The sequence below is a fragment of the Haplochromis burtoni genome, unplaced genomic scaffold (genome assembly GCF_018398535.1).
Source record: "Haplochromis burtoni strain Fernald_Lab_line unplaced genomic scaffold, NCSU_Asbu1 Contig_734, whole genome shotgun sequence".
Classification (NCBI taxonomy): domain Eukaryota; kingdom Metazoa; phylum Chordata; class Actinopteri; order Cichliformes; family Cichlidae; genus Haplochromis; species Haplochromis burtoni.
The window spans coordinates 109027-129103 of record NW_024583095.1 but is presented as its reverse complement, the minus strand read 5'-3'; the positions used below and the strand labels follow the sequence as shown (position 1 = coordinate 129103).

General features: G+C 44.6%; 1 protein-coding gene across 10 annotated transcripts in view; it reads left to right on the top strand.

The window, feature by feature from the left end:
• Positions 1-20077, top strand: part of clcn3 (chloride channel 3) — a 38783-nt gene extending 18706 nt beyond the window's left edge. For 5 of the 10 annotated variants that reach the window (XM_042215479.1, XM_042215486.1, XM_042215480.1 and 2 more), the window contains 13 exons: positions 6543-6703; positions 7537-7636; positions 8774-8961; positions 9318-9440; positions 9894-10100; positions 10234-10314; positions 10412-10664; positions 10940-11226; positions 11315-11501; positions 11769-12167; positions 12256-12472; positions 14289-14364; positions 19699-20077. In XM_042215479.1, the coding sequence (XP_042071413.1) occupies positions 6543-6703; positions 7537-7636; positions 8774-8961; positions 9318-9440; positions 9894-10100; positions 10234-10314; positions 10412-10664; positions 10940-11226; positions 11315-11501; positions 11769-12167; positions 12256-12472; positions 14289-14364; positions 19699-19887 (2468 nt within the window). In that variant the 3' untranslated portion in view covers positions 19888-20077. Of the gene's footprint in view, positions 1-4688; positions 5139-6542; positions 6704-7536; positions 7637-8773; positions 8962-9317; positions 9441-9893; positions 10101-10233; positions 10315-10411; positions 10665-10939; positions 11227-11314; positions 11502-11768; positions 12168-12255; positions 12473-14288; positions 14365-16712; positions 16751-17317; positions 19123-19698 lie in introns of those variants that run through there. The other 5 variants (XM_042215484.1, XM_042215488.1, XM_042215485.1 and 2 more) reach the window with 4 other exon arrangements.

Sequence of the window (20077 nt, the reverse complement as noted above, 5' to 3'; positions counted from 1 at the left end):
CCTCTCTCCCCCCCTCCCTCTTGATTCCCTCCTTTTATAACGCTGCTGCGATAACATAGGTCGACCTCCTTCTGCTTGTACACTCGAGTGCATGTATCCATATGGCAGGTGGAGCAAACGACTGCCTCCTCTGCTTTATGGACCACAAGCTGCCATTTCCACAGTCAACAAGCTACCTAGCCGGCACATTCCTGCTCTGGCCTCTCCTGCTGATGATTAACCAGCAGTGTGTGCACGTCAGCCAAAGATAATGAGATAAACACAGGGTGGATTTGGTGTGAAGACTCGAGCTCGGGCCTGAGAACATCACGGGCATCCATTTTAATTTGTGCACAGACGTTCTGCAGAAACTGCTGGTTGTGCACATGTAAGCTGGATGTTTGTACATCTGCGCTGCTGTGCGTCTTTGCACCTCTCACAGTCTCTCCTGCAGTGAGTGTGAGGACACCTGTTGGCAAGATACAGGATGTCAACTCACATCAATCAGCCAGGCTATCTTTTTTTTTTTAATGACATGTTCTCCGCTCTAATCTTTATCTTTCCTCTGTGGCGTTCAGGGAGTCAGGAGTTGGTTCCTTTTGGCCTTGTTAGATTTTTTTATGGTGAGCGAGCAGGGACAAAACACTTAAGCTTAGTAGGCAACCCCTACTCCCAGCATTCACGCTTCAGTCGGCAAATGTCTTCTGCTTTCATCAGTTTAATGTTGTTACTCTGGAATTTCTATCAATTTTACGGTCAAAAGCACACTAGCTGTACTGCTGAAAAGTTTGAATTAAAGGTGAAAGTGGACACGGTGCAGTGCGCAGAGTACAGGCACTGCAAAACAAACTTATAGTAAGTCGATCGTCTTGTGGTCGTTGACCTGAAACACTGTGGCCTTGTCTCAGCTTGGTGAGCAGCACGTAAACACAACCTTTTGGACTTTGATCCATTTTTCTGTCCGCCTGGTTCATGGTACTCCAGCAGTGTGGACAGCACGCTGCTGTCTGTCCTCGGGCTCTAATGGGATCATTTATGATCACATGATGGCTGAGAAGTCTAACCCTGATGACCCAGCTGCCTCTAAACCCTTCTTTGAATTACTCAACAGTAGTAGAGTAGATCTAATGAAGATTAATACAGCTGTGGTTGTTGGAGTGAAGCATGAAACCTCTAGTCACTTCTCATTTCATTGGTGATGGTTGTACAGGAAGGCTGTGTCTGTTCATTTAGAGAAGTGTGTTCTCCACTGTCAGCAAGACTCCGTGCACACTGACGTGGCGTTCTTCCTCCAATGCAGGACCGCAGCGTCGCGGTGCCAATGCACAGGGGAACATAGTTGAAGCCTTCTTTTTCTTTTCTTCTTTTAATATGCATGTGTATTGTCTGCATGTCTGCTGAACCATCCAAGCACGATGCTGGAAATGTGCGCACATACAATCCCCTCTGGTTTCTGTTTTCCGTGGCGTCACCATCCACACCTGCAGTGGGACTAATGAGTGCCTGAAAGCGCAGCATCATCAGGAGGGGCTCGTCTGGTTTATTCCATCAGTGAAATCTGTTGTTTTGAAACGTTTCCCTTCTTAATCGAGCCACAGTTGGTTCTGCAGTGTAGAGCAGCAGTCGTGTCTTCATCCTCCGTCGTATTCATAGGCAGATACTGCTGTGATCAACAAACCAGTCGACAGCAGAAAATATTAAAGGCAGTTCGTCTCTTTCGTAAAGCATTCACTTTTTTCTTTTGTTTTTCTATAAATGTGGCCTTTGTCAGGTTCAAGGATGGGCTGGCACATCTGCAAAAGAGCAATAGCAGCACGTGGTGCACTGACGTAAACATGGAGGCCAGTGTAGTCAGCATTTATGGTGTCGGTTATGTCGATGTGCTGTGGAAACCTGCAAAACCTGAGCTCCAGGATAAATGGAGCCAACTATGGGCTTCTGTGGCTGCCACTTCTGCATGGAGGGTTAGGGTTGTGACTTAGATGACTACATTGAAACGCAGTTAGGCACAATTTAAGGATGTGAGGAAACATTGTTAACCACATCCATGAGCACTTCGCTAGATGACTCTCACGGTAAGATACTAGAGTCCAGGAAGTGACATACAAGTCCCTTTACTTCTGATTTGACTATTTAGATGTGCAGTGTACTCGATTCTCTCTTATGAAAATGAGAAGTGACATGATTAGATTCTAGATTCTGTGTAATATGTGCTGCTCTTCACGTTGTCATGAAAAAGAGTTCAACACACAAATAAATTGGGTCACATTAGGCTGTGGTATGATGAACCTGTTCTAACATTGGACATTTCTCTAACCAAACTGTTTGTGGTCGTGTTCGTGGTTAGCATTTATTAACCAGTTGTCAGCTGTGTGTTGGGGTCTTTTTATTTCCTGTTCAATCAGGCTGTTTGTTTTTTTTCACTCCTCTCATGAGTCAGGCTGTGAATCATCTACAGAGATGCCAGGATAATAATTTTGGATAATAACTTTTTCAATTAAGGGGTAACATCAGGGCTAAAGGATTCTGAGAAAATTATTTTTTGTGACAAAATTCTGTTGTTGTTTTTTTTACAGTGAGTCAGGCTTCAGTTCAGTATTTACAAGCCATCAACTTTTTAAAAATCTTTTTCAGTCATCCTTGTAACGATTTTTGATACGTTGCTCATACCGAGGCTGCTGGCCGCCTGTGAGCCCTGGATAGCTTTAGCTTTAGCGCCTTTTTCTTTGTAAGCTTCTTTGAAAAGTCCATGTGTCAGCTGCGTGAGGATGATACAAGTGTCTAAGTAGGGTATCGTTTCATTTTTGAGGTGGTCTCCCTCTGATTTACTCTGGCAAAATGGCATCTTCAATCACAGTGAGGAGCTTCCATGCTAACCACTTGTTAGCATGTGGCTGCGTGATGACTGTTCGCCTGAAACTGACTGCCTCGTAATCAAACATACATGAAGCTGGCTGTCTGATCAGTCCGGTCTCTGGCCGGTCCATTGGTGATGCACTGTGTGTTTTCCTCTCTGCCACACATACAACTGAGGATGCAAGAGGCAGGTGAAGATAAACTTAGGATTATACTTAAACTGACATCATTTCATTTCATTAAATAAAAACTGCAAACTGTAAAGGCCTTTTTCCAGAGCTTGATCCTTTACGAATCTGAGTTTTAAATTTGAATATGTTGTCTTGATATATTTAATGTCAGCTAAACAGCACATGCTGCAGAGCCCTGTCAGCAGAGGTTGTTATAGCAACAGGATGTCCAACTTGTGGTGTCGAAACAAAGTAAGTAATTGAAATTTGTTCTCAATAAACTAAAACCACTGAAATTATGGAAGGATTTTTGTCACTCTTTTGTAGTTACTATGCAGATGTAACCTTGATTAGTCAAAGGAAACTCGATACATAAACAGAAGGTTTATTTCTACCTTTGTTATTTGTTGAGCCCTTATAGGTGCACCTAGTTTATTGACCTGTCCAAAGCAAACATATGAGGCTTGTGTTGTGCACTGAGTCATCGCCCCATCACTCAGCCAATCCATCCCCGCACTGTAACCGTCACTCTGAAATCAAAATGGAGACGGATACAATCTCTGTAATGCTTCTCCTTATTGCTGCTGACTCCACAGCAGCTGCAGTAGTGTCTTACACAGTCACTACTCCTTACTGTTCACTGGACAGGATAGGCAGCGTCTAATCAGGAGCATTTCATCCCTGCTTCTTCTCCTCCTACATCCTGTCAAACCTCAAAGGGAGCGACATGAGCTAATAAGCAGCTCTTTCAGAATCTCTGTTACGGCCCCGTTCAGGTCTGTGGGAATCGGGCTTTACTCTGGACTAATGTCTCAGAAAGATTTTGACGTTACCCCACTGCAGTAGTAGTTAATGATGTGGCTGTGTAGGAATGCAGAGGAAAGCATGAGGATGTGTTTCATGATCTGTTTTAATGATCCCAACCACTTAAGGTCACAGTGATGAACAAACCTTTGTGTGATAAGCCCCGTTCATTCTTAGTTTCTCAAGATATTAAAAATGTAAAGAGGAGTTCTGTTGTGGTGCCTGGAATTGATGTGTTTCCTGTACTGAAGGTCATGAGAGTTACCCCGTTGTATGTTTTGATTGGTTTGGCACTTATACTGTATTTATACTTCTCTCTGTGTGTGGGTACCATATAATGAAATGCTGTTTCTAGTGTAGGCTGTTTCTTTTTATTGAAGGTAAATTTATCTGATATTATATTTGCATATCTTACTAAATACTTAAATAAAACAATTATAATTTGTGTTGTAAACTTCTGACACAGTTATTTAGTTTAGTTTTACTCTTTGTCTCAGGGACTGTGTGCAAAAACAGTGGTGTCATGGCATGATTGGCTCGTTTTTGGAAATGGCCTCAAGTGGCCACAAGAGGAACTGCAGGGATTTTGTTATCCTTCCATGTTTGCAGCGCTTTTATTTCAGTCAGGGTGACTGTGCATCTAATTAATACTGACAAGTATGGCTTCTGAATTGGCTCGTGTGTGTGTCTGTGTGTGTGTGTGTGTGTGTGTGTGTGTTTGTGTGTGTGTTGCTGTGTGTGTGTGTGTTGTGTGTGTTGTGTGTGTGTGTGTGTGTGTGTGTGTGTGTGTGTGTGTGTGTGTGTGTGTGTGTGTGTGTGTGTGTTCCTGTCTAGATATCCAAACATGCATTTGGGGCTCATTCTGTTCTATTGGACTTGAGTAAAAAAAGAAAGACTTGTTCAAAAAGCTGAGCTACTAGTAGTAGAGTACTAGTAGAGTGTAGCTCTACTAGTAGTTCATCACAGTGTGCTGACCCTGCTCTAGTTTCCTATTCAGAACTTGTGAGGTTTGTTTATAAAATAGTCTTTTAAAGTTGTCTAAATATTAGAAAGTGTCATTGCACTCACATGCAGCCTTGTTACTTCCTGTGAGTAACTTTCTGAAGATGACTATCTTGTATTTCCGCGTGTTTATCTTGAAGCTCGGAGAGCACCAAAGTATTAAATGAGCTCAGCATGAAGATCTGAAAAAGCCTTTTTGCTTAGATGTCCCAGTAAAATATCTGAAAGCCTTGTTTATGAAGATGTCCTGGTTTAGCTGCTCATCTGTTAAAGACAGTAAAATACAAACATTGGATCTTTTGTCCCCGTCATTATCAGCTGGGTCAGGTAGGACTTGGAGCCATCTTACTGTCTGCTTTGGTGGTGTTGTTTTTAACACATGCAGTAATTACACCCATGTTCGTATTTGTTCATTAATCTCATATTGTTGACTGTCCCCACACAGGAGAAATGAGCTATACTTGTTGGATTTGCAGGCCTTGTTGTTGTGTCATTTAATCTGATTGTTGCGCACAGTTCAGTCTTTGTTTTCAGATGAATACTTGTGTCATCTGAAGGAGGAGGCTCGGGCTCGATTTGCTGACAGTTTTAAATGTCAGAGGATGGACTTTTCTCTGATTTCTCAAACAGGCTTTGTCCCAAGTTAAACAAACTAAATGGCGCTCTTAAGGAAACCTGCTGCATTATACGGATGTTGTGGAGGGATTTTAAAGTCTCCCACAGGTCGCTGTTGTACATCAGAGATCGTTTCTCATCACGCCGCCGCCTCAGGCAGCAAAGAGAAATGTCAGCCGTGTAAAGCCTGTGATGCTTCTCAGATAAGACGCAGAGAATCGGCCCCTCAACTCGCCCTGATGTGTGTGCGTCTGTGTGCAGATGACTCAGTATGTTTTGTTCTGTGTTCATACTGAGCATGTCCGTCCTGCCAGAGCAGGTCAGACCTAACCAGTGACTGCCGGCGTCTCGTCCCAGCATAATGAGCAAAGTCATTGCACAGAATGAGAGGATCGGCCCATCTCTGAATACTATATGGGTGTTCATATAGTATTCGGCTAACAATGTTTGCTGCTGTTTCGCTTATCATTAATGAATTTTTCCTGATAATAATCCAAGTCATGTTCAAGTCATTACTTACAAGATAGAAGTGGTTATTTGGCCTGAAGGGAGTCACATGGTCCTGCAGCCTGTGGACCAGTGAAGCAGAATTCAAAATGGCTTTTACCCTCAAAGCAAACCTAAACATACATAAATATATTTAAAATGTAATGGCCTTTAATGGTTACATCTAGTTTGTAGAGGTAAGCTGTTATGATTAGTTATGGGTTTTGTTCCACATGAGGTGATGGGCTGCAGTGTTTCCAGCAGTCTCATTAAATCTCAGTGATGGACGTGCGGTGATCTCTGCGGTGCTTGTGATGGGGCTCGATTATGGAGGAGGTGTAACTCTAATGCAGCCGAGGCAGCACTGTGATGGATCTCTTTCTTTCTTTTTTTCAAGGATTATATGTAAGAATCAGAAGTATAAACTGCCAAAATGTATCGTTTGAAAAGTCATCAGACTGATGTATGGTGTAACACTGTAAGCCTGCTCACACAGCCTTCTGGTTTCATACATTGTGGGGGAAAAAAATCATATTTCTTGTTTTTTACTCTTTCAAATATGTTTTAAATGTCAATAGTCTTCTTTTAAAAAATTGGACCGTGAACTTGTGCTTGTTGTTTTTTCTTCAGGATCTAACTACGCCATGTCGAACGGGGGCGGGGCTCCCAGCAGCTCCACCCACCTGCTGGACTTCCTAGAGGAGCCCATCCCTGGTGTTGGGACCTACGATGACTTTCACACCATCGACTGGGTCCGTGAGAAGTGCAAGGACCGCGAGAGACACCGGAAGGTGAGGACCCCGACGCCAAACCAGCTCAAAAAATAAAAACTTTTCAGCTTCGAGCAAAAATTTTTATACTTTGATATAATAACCAGTTTGTATGTATATTAGAAAACCTGTCAGAGCTTCCACCCAGAGACAGACAAATATTTTTAATATTTTGGAAAGAAAATATTCTTCTTCACGGGCCACAAACAGCCCTACTTAATTTAAAGAAAGAAAAAAAGATGCGTTTCCCACCACTGTGTTATGCACTTCCTGTTGTAGAAACAGTTTGTTTGGGTCACATAAAAGAAAGAAATGTCAGGTAGGATCAGCACCTACTGCTCTGATGGCTTAACAGAGAGGGTAAACAACACTTATGTACTCAGAGAAACTCAAAACTTTACCAGCAGAAGTTCCAACAAAAATGATCCCGTCTTATGTTTTTAATTTATACAAACTCGACCACAGTTTCCAAATTATAAATAAAAGATCAACTTCTTATCCACCACTAGCATTCATGGGCTAAGTGTGTGGGAGATTTTACGGCCCTTCAGTTGGTCATGAGCACATTTCGGGTCTGCCAACACTTTTATCCAAGTGTTTTACTGCAGGACAATCTGAATGTTATTTGCATACCCGGTGTTCTCCGCCCCTCAGCTGACTGTTATATTGAGGCAACAGTGTAGAGGTGGTGTATTGTCACTGAAGGTCACTGTTTTTACCCCTCAGCTGTAAAAGGCTGATGAGGTATTGTTAACCTTTCCCTCACTTGCATTAATCTCACTGTAAGTTGATCTAATAGTTTTATTTTTAGCCATCGATGCTTGTTATTGAGTCTTTTGTGTGTGTTGATACAGATCAATAGTAAGAAAAAGGAGTCTGCATGGGAGTTCACCAAGAGCCTGTACGACGCTTGGTCCGGCTGGCTGGTGGTGACGCTCACTGGCTTGGCATCAGGTAACACACATGTGGTACTAAAGTGCACACAGCTCTTATCTGCCCTGCCGGTGACTCTCACATGCTTTGCCTCAGGCAGCTCACACTCAGTCTTTCTCTTGTTCACTGTCTTGTGCTTTCGCTCACCCACCTCTTATAAGCACACTGTTCTTCCTGCAGAGCCCCACGTGACACATCTCAGAGCCATGAAATCCTCGCCGTGTGTGTTTTATGGCCACTAAATAACAGAAAATCTTTTTCTAGCTGAGCTAGTCAAAGTGGAGTAGTTATGAAAAGGTCCAGGCTACAGAGGGGAGAAATGAGTGAAAATGAGTATGCCTGTTGGGCTCTTTGTGTAAAAGAAGCTCTGCACTGTGATATCACATTATATAGATTTAAAACTGGGGTGACTGAGCTGTTTTAGGGCCTAAAATGTCCATTACTTCATAAAATACAGCCTTTTGAAATGAGATAATTATTACAGATACCACTTTCCATTGTCTTTATCACACCAACAGGCCTTTTCCCCACTCTCCCCAAAAAACTGACAGGTTGTGGGAGAAGTAGGCGGATAAAATGATGGTAATAATATGTAGAAATCTAGAAATGTGGCTGCACTCAGTCACGTGAAGGTCAGCGAGCCTGTGATGTTTACAAAGATCCATCTGATATGAAAATGTCAGCCACACAGTCCCCTTACATGCCAAAGGTCACTGGTTAGAGAACAGGAGGAGACACAGATCCCAGTATCAGGATATCCAGGTATCAGGCATTAAACATCTGTCAGATCAAACATGTGAATCTTTCCACTGTGGCAAGGTTTGTGAATAAAGGAGCAGCCGAAAGAAGCTTTGCTGTTTAAGTCAGACACTGATTTTTGTGCTGTAATATTTATGCATTGAGAGCTGAAGATCGTCTAATGTGAAGATTTGCTGCAGAGTTTTCTAGTGTGCGTTTAGGTTCATATTCAGTGAGGATGTTTCTCAGAATTATTGTTAAATCAGCTGAAAACATCTTTGTCAGGTAGTAAGCCTGGTAGTGTAGTTAGGAACTCATCTCTCTCTCTGTTTTTCTGTTCTTCACCTTTCCCACTCGTCCCTGCCTTCACTTCTTTGCCCTTTTATTTCCTTTCTTTTCCTGGTTCCCTCCTCCCGCCAGGTGCTTTGGCTGGCCTGATTGACATTGCTGCTGATTGGATGAACGACCTGAAGGAGGGCGTGTGTCTGAGCGCCTTGTGGTTCAACCACGAGCAGTGCTGCTGGACGTCCAATGAGACCACCTTCGCTGAGAGGGACAAGTGTCCTCAGTGGAAGAGCTGGGCTGAGCTAATACTGGGGCAGGCTGAGGTAGAGGAACACGGGCACATGAAAGGGAGCGCATGCTGTCGATTTAAAACCAGACATTTTCTGCAGTACGTATTCGTCACTGCAGTGAGACCAAGAGGCTACGGCTTCTAAGCAACGATGCAAAAATAAAACCCTTGTTGTTCAAATTCATTAAAAAAAATTTTCAATTAAAAAGTAGACAGTTTGCAAAAGCTTTGCACCTTTTCTCATGAGCTGACTGCAGTGACACTGACACATAAGGGCAGACGTAGTCTCAGGCGTCCACACGAGTTTGTTTTTTTTTTTTATTGAAGGTTTGGACGTTTTTCTTCCACTCTTTAACTTTTCCCTCCCTCTTCATCCGCCCCTCTCTGCAGGGCCCCGGCTCGTACATCATGAACTATTTCATGTACATCTACTGGGCTCTGTCCTTCGCCTTCCTGGCAGTTTGTCTGGTTAAGGTGTTTGCGCCGTACGCCTGCGGCTCAGGGATCCCAGAGGTGAGGAAAACATTGCTTTTGTAAGTCCTGGTACAGCTGAAACTTTCTTCATTTTAACCTCTTCTGGTGATACATTGATGTGCATGAAGGAAATCCTTGAACCCTTAAATGGGAAATGTTGTTCGACTGTTCGCTGGGTGATCGATTTGTCTCCCGGTGACTCTGTGAAAGAGTCTGATGGGTTTCAGGATCTTTTAATGTACTGAAGCACTTAAAAATTATTAATTCAGCTGGGAGATGTGAAATATTTTACTGCTAAGAAAAAAAAAGGGGGGGGGGCTCTTTGTTGCCATGGAAACACAAAAGCAGCACGTATTAGACAATGACCTGAAAGCAGAGATGCAGCTCAACTAACAACCCAGTGAATTTATGTCATTATTTCATTTTAACTTTCATGTGTTTACGTGTCTGATCCTGAGCACCTGGCTTTCCTCACTCCTGCCTCTGCCATAGATCAAGACCATCCTGAGTGGGTTCATCATCCGGGGATATCTGGGCAAGTGGACCTTGATGATCAAAACCATCACTCTGGTGTTGGCTGTGGCGTCGGGCCTGAGCCTGGGGAAAGAGGGCCCCCTGGTCCACGTGGCCTGCTGCTGTGGGAACATCTTCTCCTACCTCTTCCCCAAGTACAGCAAGAACGAGGCCAAGAAACGAGAGGTGAGAGCAAAAAAGTCCAAGTCCCTGTAGCACGAGTAATAAATGCTTAATACGTACGAGTGTTTTTAGTAGTTTGTGCCTGTGTGAACGAGCCCGGCGCTGGTGCTGAGGTGTGTTTGTTTTGTGCTCTCAGGTTCTCTCTGCCGCGTCAGCTGCCGGGGTGTCTGTTGCTTTTGGAGCACCAATCGGGGGAGTCCTCTTCAGCTTAGAGGAGGTGCATCAGCACTTAAACAAGTTACTATGTGGTGTTGTTTTAATGTGATGGTAACAGCAACAGTATTAATCCACCAGTGCTCTCCTCTCTCCTTCAGGTGAGCTACTATTTCCCTCTAAAGACGTTGTGGCGCTCCTTCTTTGCGGCCCTGGTGGCGGCCTTCGTGCTTCGCTCCATTAACCCGTTTGGGAACAGCCGCCTGGTGCTGTTCTACGTGGAGTACCACACGCCATGGTACCTGTTTGAGCTCCTCCCGTTCATCCTGCTGGGAGTGTTCGGGGGCCTCTGGGGCGCCTTCTTCATCAAAGCCAACATCGCCTGGTGCCGGCGGCGCAAGTCGACACGTTTCGGTATGATGTGACCTCGTGGTGACCTCACCATTTCAAACTTTTACTGAGAGCTTAATGGTGGAAAAAAGTGAAATGGAGTAAAGACTGTTTCTATCAGTCGATACTCTCCTCTCATGTGCTTTTTATGATTTTAGTGAGTCCACATTGCCGTGTCTGAATTTTAAAATCCTCTTTTCTTAAAATCAAATGTATACAAGCATCTTTCCATGAAGCAGAGCAACAGTGTTTAATCTGCATTTGAGGCGTTTCACACAAACCTCTGTCTCGCTCTGTAGGCAGGTACCCGGTGTTGGAGGTGATCCTGGTGGCGGCCATCACTGCGGTGGTTGCTTTCCCAAACCCTTACACGCGTAAGAACACCAGCGAGCTGATAAAGGAGCTGTTCACCGACTGCGGTCCGCTGGAGTCTTCGCAGCTCTGTCAGTACCGCAGCCAGATGAACGGCACCAAAGCCTTCTCTGATGACCAGCCGGCGGGGCCCGGCGTCTACTCGGCCATGTGGCAGCTGTGCCTGGCGCTCATCTTTAAAATCATCATGACTATATTCACATTTGGACTCAAGGTGAGAGATTTTTTCCTTAATAATGAAGCAGATGTTTTGCCCTGCGAGTCTTCATCAGCACTGAAACATGTTCCTTTCTCATCGTTAGGTGCCGTCGGGTTTGTTCATCCCCAGCATGGCCATCGGGGCGATCGCGGGGCGGATTGTTGGCATTGCCATGGAGCAGCTTGCATATTATCACCACGACTGGTTCCTGTTCAAAGAGTGGTGCGAAGTCGGAGCTGACTGCATCACTCCAGGGCTCTACGCTATGGTGGGAGCTGCAGCGTGCCTGGGTGAGTCAGCACTTAATGGGATTGTTAAGCTTTGCCACCAGTTTGTGCCAAAGCCTTCACGTTTCAGCACCGAGGGGCGGGTGATGAGCATATATGAGATATCCTGCTGCTATTGCAATAACTGGCTGTGTCAGAACATGTTACTCACTGTGAGTAACATGTGATCAGGGATGTGTAGCTTTGCCTCATCTGTTACAGAAATAAACACTTGTTTAGTTGGAGTCGTAGTTTAATGCGTGTTACTGTCATGCCTTCCTCCCTCTGTAGGTGGAGTGACTCGTATGACTGTCTCCCTCGTCATCATCGTGTTCGAGCTGACCGGCGGGCTGGAGTACATCGTCCCCCTCATGGCCGCCGTGATGACCAGCAAATGGGTGGGCGATGCATTCGGTCGAGAGGGAATCTACGAGGCCCACATCCGACTGAACGGATACCCCTTCCTGGATTCAAAGGAGGAGTTCACGCACACCACGCTGGCCCGGGAGGTGATGAGGCCCCGACGCAACGACCCGCCGTTGGCAGTGCTCACGCAGGACGACCTGACTGTGGAGGAGCTGCAGGGCGTTATCAATGAAACCAGTTATAATGGTTTCCCTGTGATCGTGTCTAAGGAGTCCCAGAGGCTAGTGGGCTTCGCTCTGCGCAGAGACATCACAATCGCTATAGGTAAGACTGGAGAGACAACACCTGAACCCCCCGTGACCTTCTGGAGTTTAAAGATGGTGTAAAGTGAATGCTTTTCATATCTCTACAGAGAACGCACGCCGCAAACAGGAGGGCATCGTGCTGAACTCAAGGGTGTACTTCACCCAGCATGCACCCACGCTGCCTGCCGACAGCCCTCGACCCCTCAAGCTTCGCTCCATCCTGGACATGAGCCCCTTCACCGTCACTGACCACACCCCCATGGAGATCGTGGTGGACATTTTCAGGAAGCTGGGTCTGCGCCAGTGCCTGGTTACTCACAACGGGTAAGTGTGTCTCGGAAGGAAGGAGGTGCTGTAGGAGCTGAAGGTGGATCCGCCTCACATCGTTGTTTCTGATGTAGTGATTGCTTAACACGCACGCACACACACACACACACACACACACACACACACACACACACACACACACACACACACACTGTCTGGTGTTGCATGAGCTCTGGGATCCCTGGATTTATGCTGTAATCTGCATGGCCTGGCCTAATCGCTGTGCTGCACCTCCTTTTATCCTCCCGGTGAGCAGTGACGGTCTCCTTTACAGGAGAGGCGGAGCTGCTGACGGAAACTAACCACAAACACATAACAGGTGTCACGCAGTGGGAGTATAGACAGTAAGGGGAGCTGATGTGTGGTCTGAATCTGAGGAGGAACGTTAAAGGTTTTACCTCCGCGAGAAACCTTCAGTGAAACTAATTTAAACGTAAAGTCTCGTCCACGTGTGGAGACGCCTGCAGGAGATCCGGTCTGTTTGGGTCTTTGCAGATGTGCGATGTTGAAACTACGAGACAGACCGTGTTAATTTGCTGTGATGATCACTGGAGAGGAACTGTGCAGCAGTGTTTGTTTCATTTACCTTTTTTAGGATTAACCTTTTATTTATTTCTTAAATAATGACACTAGTTTTTTTTTATTTTTCATATTTTTGTTGTTGTCAACAAATCTCATGAAAAGACCTAAACTGTCAGTCACGAAGGAGGTTCAGGATGATTTAAAGATGTAAATTTATTACGATCTTTCCTTCTATTGTTATTGGGATTTGCTAGAGTAGCTTTGCTTGATTAATAGTTCAGAATAATCTGTATTTATCTGATACTGGGTCTTCATCCACCTGAATATAGGCAGCTACTTTAGCCAGCTTCCTTCTCATTGGCTGCCCCTCCTAAGCAGAAGGTTTGAACAGCAGGGGATTTGCTCAGTTCCTGAGATGACTGTTTTAGTGATAGACAGTGATGTCATACAGAGCAAAACACAGAAAGAACTGAGCACATAGAGCAGTCCGAATGCTGAGTTTGTGGCTCAGAGTCACACACTTATCTCATAATTTAAAATGTTAAATATGAACACTCACTCCTGTAAGAGTAAGGAAGGAGCAAGGCCTCCTTTATACGTATGAAGAAGAACAACGTTACACAATGATTGAAAAACAAGTACTTATAAAACACTGAGCAATCCTACAGAGATTAGAGGGATTAGGTTCATTGGTTGGATTATTATTAGCTGCTAATAAATGCTGGTTCTTAATGATTCTTACATTCGCGTTGGATAAACCTAAAGTCATTTAATGCACCTGTCTGATACTCTGCTGTAACGTAATCTTTTTTACAGCTTACAAAAGACACTGTACACTTTATTAGGTACACCTGGCTAGTACTGGGTGTGACCCAGGTTCGTCTTCACAGCTGCTTCAACAAGGTGTTTAAAACATTACCGAGATTTTCGTCCATGTTGACATGAGAAGTTCACACAGTTGCTGCACATCTGTCTGCTGCACATCCAGGATGGCAGTGCCACGAGCAGTCTAACAGGTGTACCTAATAAAGTGGCAGATGAGTGTAAAATCCCTCTTCATGGGATTTGTTGACAGAAGAATCAGTCATATTATGAGTAATTAAACCGTTATTCTTTTATTATTACACTTTGAATTCATTTATAGCTTTAGTTGTATTTGCTTGTTTAGTTTTGTTAGTTTTGAGTTGTATTTTTTGTTGTGTTTATTGTGTACTGCTGCTGTGTGTTCTCTCTGTGTCTGTCTGTTGTTGTTGTTTTGGGCAGTCTGCTGAGTAACAGGTGTGTGTTTCAGGATTGTGTTGGGCATCATCACTAAGAAGAATATATTAGAGCATCTGGAGGAGCTCAAGCAGCACACGCCGCCCCTGGTGACTAGCCCCGCCCCTTTCACACGTGATCTGTTCCCCCACTTTTTTTTTTTTTTTTTTGCACCTGTCTCTTAGGCTCTGCCTCTTAGGGGAGGGGAGGGGGGGATGCATGAAGTGTAGTGTGAAAAGCTGATGGCAGTTCCCGGCTAAAACATCCAGACTTCCTGCCCTCTTCCTTACTTCAAGCACTTTTCTGCTCCTGGGTTTGTTTGTTGTGGATTTACCTCTAATGAAGCCAAACATGCGTAGACAGACTAGTCTGACCTCCATCTTCATGGTAGCTGTAGCAGTTTCGGGGACATCGCGTAGAGAAGCATTAGGCTGGTCCTGTAATGTTGGACCTCGATGGGAACTGTCACCCACATCAGTTCAGAGCCCCTTTCAGACACGAGCTTCAGCGCTTACTGTGACTCGTGTTGGACGCAGTGGGAGTCACACGAAGGGCCAGACAAAGGCTCAGCTGCTCAGGCATGGCAGCTTCTCATGTCTGAGAAACTGGACAACAGAGTTTATTGACGTCCTGTAATATAAACAACACAGCCTTCATCAAACTTGTCATTTGGTCCTCAAGGAAAAAGTCTAATAACCGTTAAAACGCTTAGTTCAAGGTTATTGTTAATAAAAACTAAAAGTAGTTTAAAAGCAGCAAAAAACACAAAGAATGAACTAATATTATTAATTTTACTTAAAAAACAAAGGAAAATGCTGAATCTTACCCCTGACAGTTAAACTTCAGTATTTTAATCACTCATAAAATTAAAACTGAGCGTTATGACTAACGGCAACTAAACTAAAACTCAACAGAACAAACTAAACTGAAGTCGACGCTGAAACTAATCAGAAAACACAAAACCGTCATAACTCTGGTTTAGTCCAGCACATAAACACCTCAAACTCATGACAACAGTAGCTTCTGGTAGTGCGAAGCATTTAATAAAACTAGACTGTATCCTGATGTAAAAGGGAAAAAATGACTGATTTTAGATGATGGAGGAAGCTTCAGTTGAAAAGTAAAGCATCTGTCATCATGTAGTTTTTCTGCGCCGTACAGCCCAGCTTTGTGGCATAAAACCAGCTGCACATGAAAACAAAGCTTATCTTTGCTTTCAACTCCATTACTTTGATATTTGGCTCAAGGAGAAGCACACTGTGTTTCAGCTGCATGGCTATTTAAGTTAAATGACTCTCTTCTCTTTCTGTGGCTTTCGTGTTTTTGCTTTTTGGAGTCAAACAGAGCCTCGTGGCAGGTGGATAAAGCTGCCTCTCTTACATTTAGTGCCTGAACGTCCTTTTTGCTGTCCTTTGACTTAACTGTGTGTTTAGTTTGGGACATAAATCAGAGTTTACTGAGAACCTGAAGATATTCATCGAGCCAGGTTGTGGCATGATCTGGGCCTTGATTTGATCAGATATGCCTCTTACACTCAAAACCTTCAACTTCAAACACATTAGTGGGGAAACCACCAGAGCCTCTGAGCGCACCTGAGCAGCTGCATCAGAGTAAACAAACTCTGTTACACGTTTTAATATCGGTCTAGAAAAAACGGTGTCCATTAAGTATTAATTGATAGTAAAGATAACGAGCATCGCCCTCCCTAAAACTGTTTGCATCCATAAAGTGCGTTAATGCACACGCACCACTTAAAAGCTGCAGTTTGCATGGAGTGTGTAAGCAAACAGAAGTGAGTCATAAACTAACACTGTGGCTGATAACTGAGATACTTCAGGCTATAAAGCAGGCTGAGCTAGTGATTGTGTGTGATGAACAATGATGGCACGTTGTAGTCGCTGTAAAACTCTGGATTTTATGCACAGTTCTCCGTCACTAATCCAGATTCAGACGCACTCTTTTGCTTTTCGTGGACATTTTGTTTCACACGGCTTGAGATTTTCAACACTATTCAGTAAAAGATGTTTAACATGAATTGACTGATATTAACTGAAACAGTGATTTCCTGGTTTTTAAAAGTAAACGGTAGTTTAGCAGACGTGTGACGAGTGCTGCTGACGGTGTCTGAAAGGGGCTCAGTAGATTCCCACAGAGCAGAGTTCATCCCATCGACCTGCATTTGTACACACAGTAGCTGTTTCGTGCTAGCCCCGTTCACTCACAGCACCCTGTTGTGTTCCTGGCTGACTGTGTGATCAGAGACACTCAGCATGTGTGCAGTCGTGTAACCATGAAGCCTGTTGTGTGTTTCCCATCTCCCCCTCACAACAGAAGTCATTTCAAGTTCAGCCACCCAAAGTTTTCTGTTTTCATTAACGACTGCTTTTTCCCTCCCCCCCCCCCCTTTTTTTTTTAAACCCCTCCCCTCTCAACCACAACCGCCCCTGGGGCTCCACAGATCAACGACATGTGAGCCGTCACCTGTGCAACGACTGGGCGAGTAGTTAGCCGCCTTGGGAAAGCGGACCACCGTTGCTTTAGTCCTTTTAAAGATTGAAGGGGGTGGATGTTAGTAGGAGGGAGGGAGGGGGGCAAGTCTGTAGTGATGCGACTCATTCCTATAATCCCCCTCATCCTGTAGTGGTAGTGCGCGTGGTGGAGTGACGATGTTGTGTTGACTGGTGCCAGTAGTGCTGTAGCTTATGTAGCTAGCGTGCGATGATCACATGATTCCTTTTATGAAGTGATTACTAATCCTGTTCTTTAACCTGCCGATGTTTCCTCTGAGCCAGCAGTGTCCTGCCTTCTGCGTGTGGGCCCACAGCAGACATGGAGAAGGTGTTAGAATATACTCTGGAGTAAATGTTAAAAAAGCACGATTATGAGAAGCAATAGGAAGGAAAATAGAAACTTTTAAAGTAAATTATAAGTAAATTGTGTATATTGTCATTAGAAACACACAAAAAACACCATTTGCACAAGCTCCAGTTGATATAATAATCTGTAATAAGCAACATGGCTACATCAGCTACTGTGACACCACCCATCTGCTTCTGTTTCCAGATTTTGAAGCTTCAGTATTTTTGGTGCCATCGTATCAGACGTTAGAAACGTCCGAGTGTGGACGAAAGGATGGAGGGCTCGTTTATCAGCTAACATGGCTGCACACGTAAACTGCAGCTCGCACACTCGTGTATCAGCACCAGAGGAATAATGACGGTCTGCAGCACAGATTTATGACCTTGCTGTGCACGCAGAGAAGAGTCAGGTGTACAGCACAGTTACAGGCTGCTTTATTATTAATGTGTTGTAATGTTAGTGCAGGTGGTGCTACGCTCACTTCCTGGCCCAGATTTTTACCTGAAATTAGCTGGGGCAGGTCACTGCTGGTTTAACTGGAAACATTGTGGTCACTCTTCACCTGACCCACTCTGATCTGCACCTGGCTTCCCGAGCCTCTGCTGCCGGTCTGATCGGCCGGCGGGGGAACCCAGGTCTGATCTGTGTGACTGCTGCTTCACACCTCCGCCCTCCACAGGTACCTCAGCTCCACCCACTCAGACCTGGGTTCGCTTTCAATTATTTGCCTTCTAGGGTCAAAACGCAGCTGAAGATCACGATTAATCATAAACGCATGAACTCCTTGTGGTCACCTGACTGCATTAACACAAAGCACACTGAGCTCTTTGGACCCAGCTCTACATGATTTGAGCTCTGTAGGAGTCACATAGCTCACTGCTTCTTCTTCTCACTGCTCTCAGCTGTTTCTCCTCTTCACCTGACCTCACTGCAGTCAGCAGGAGCATTGCCGGTGTTTAAAAAGCTGCCGTGTTAGTCCTTAATGGCCTCAGCTGACTGACTAAATCCTTTACAGTGTCATACAGAGAGAAAGTGCTCCGTAGTGCTGCGAGGTGGATTCATCACAGGAGTCAGAAATCGCTATTGAAACATGATTATGAAATGAGCTGTAATTTATCACAACTTGAAGTCACCTGTGTTTTGTGGAAACTTTCAGGAAAAGAGAAATCAGCAATGCAACCTGGAAGGGAAAATCAATCCTAAAATGTGGAATTTCACACTAAAAAACAGACTTTGAACGTTTTTCTGTGCAACGACTGGGCGATGTAGACTTTCTGGCTCTACACAGTTCAAACCCTTCACCATTAAGTTTTTTTTAGCAATCTGAAATAAACATGATTACATTTTTAATGAAATTGGAGTCAGAATGTTGTTCCTCTCCACAGACCCATGATGACTGACTTCATGCGAGCGATATAACCGCTGGCGACACAAAGCGGGTCTGTCGAGAGTTAATCTTTGAGGCGATCGACTAGAAATGAGGGCGAAGTGCACTGCTGATTGATATATGACAGAGTGGTAAACAGATTAGAGGGTTACCTTGGCAACTGGAGCTTGGACTCTCCACTAGCAACCAATGATGCTTTAAAGTGAGTCACTTCCTGTGTGAACGGCCCTTTAATGTGACACTGTCGCCTGGTTACCAACGGGGACTCTGTCACCTGTCAGACATTCAGGGCTTCGTATTATGAAAATGATGTTACAGAAAGCCCTTTGAAAAATGTCAAACATTAGAAATATTTCTCACAGGTTTAAAGAACAGGAGCAATTGATGTGTTTTTGTGACAGGCAGTAACAAAGTGTCTAAAGATACAAGTTGTCAATTACGTGTAGGCACATCATGAACCTGTAAAATATCAAAGGATGAACCAGTGTTACGCAGCCCAACGAACAAAGCATTCCTGTGAAAATGGTCAAGTACAAGGACTGAAAATGAGTGAAAAAGCATCCAATGAAAAACTTTGAAAGGCCTTCAAAAAAGACTGGAGAACTGTTGCTCAAGAGCACTTTAAAAAATACAAAAGCCGGACTGCTTGGAAACAAAATATAAAGAAGTGATGCTGGCTCGAGACTTTTGCACATCACTGTGATGTTTGCTGTCTGATCTTATTGCAAAAGCTTTAAATTGGACTGAATAAAACGAAAAGGTAAAAGATAGAAATGTCCCGACTCCTGTGATGGGCACCGCCTCTTCCTCTGCTCCTCTGACTTTACTCCTGTTCACTGCTTCCTGTCTCCTCTGAAGGATCCAGCTCCTCCTTTTGCTCAGCAGCAAATCTCAAACGGCTGTGGCAGGGGTCTGAAGCGGGGGAAGCTGGGTGCTGTTTCTCACCTGCCTTTTTCCTCTTCCACCTCCTGCTGCTGACTTTTGCTTCCTCAGGGACTCGTGCTTTTGTTGGCCTCATTCTGACACAGATTCATATAATTAATGTCATACCAGAGCCAAAATGAAACCATGCGATTCTCTGTTTTTGCCAACAAAAACATGATGTTTTTATTGTTTCCTGCTTTACTTGAGCTGCCAACCACCAACACCGCCGCCACCACCTCCTCATGCTTCTGTCCCTCTTTGTCTCCCTCTGCAGGCGGCTTCTTGGTATTATCACAAAAAAAGATATCCTTCGTCACATGGCTCAAATGGCAAATCAGGATCCAGAGTCCATCATGTTCAACTGATCCGCTCTTTCCAGGACGGCTGGGGTGGAGGGGGCAACGAGGAGGAGGAGGAGGAGGAGGAGGAAGAGGTGTGCCTCCTGAACGGCTCCAGTCTCTGACACGCGGACCCCGTTTTTGTTTGTTCGTTTTTAGTTTTCAGCTGTAGACCCTGAACCTCACTGACTGACTGACTGAGGCCTCCAGAGACTTTCAGGCCACCCGAGGAGAAGACGATGACACGAGACTTTGTTCTCATCGTCCGGCTGCCGAGGACACGATGAGGTCACGGGTCGAAGGCACGCACACACA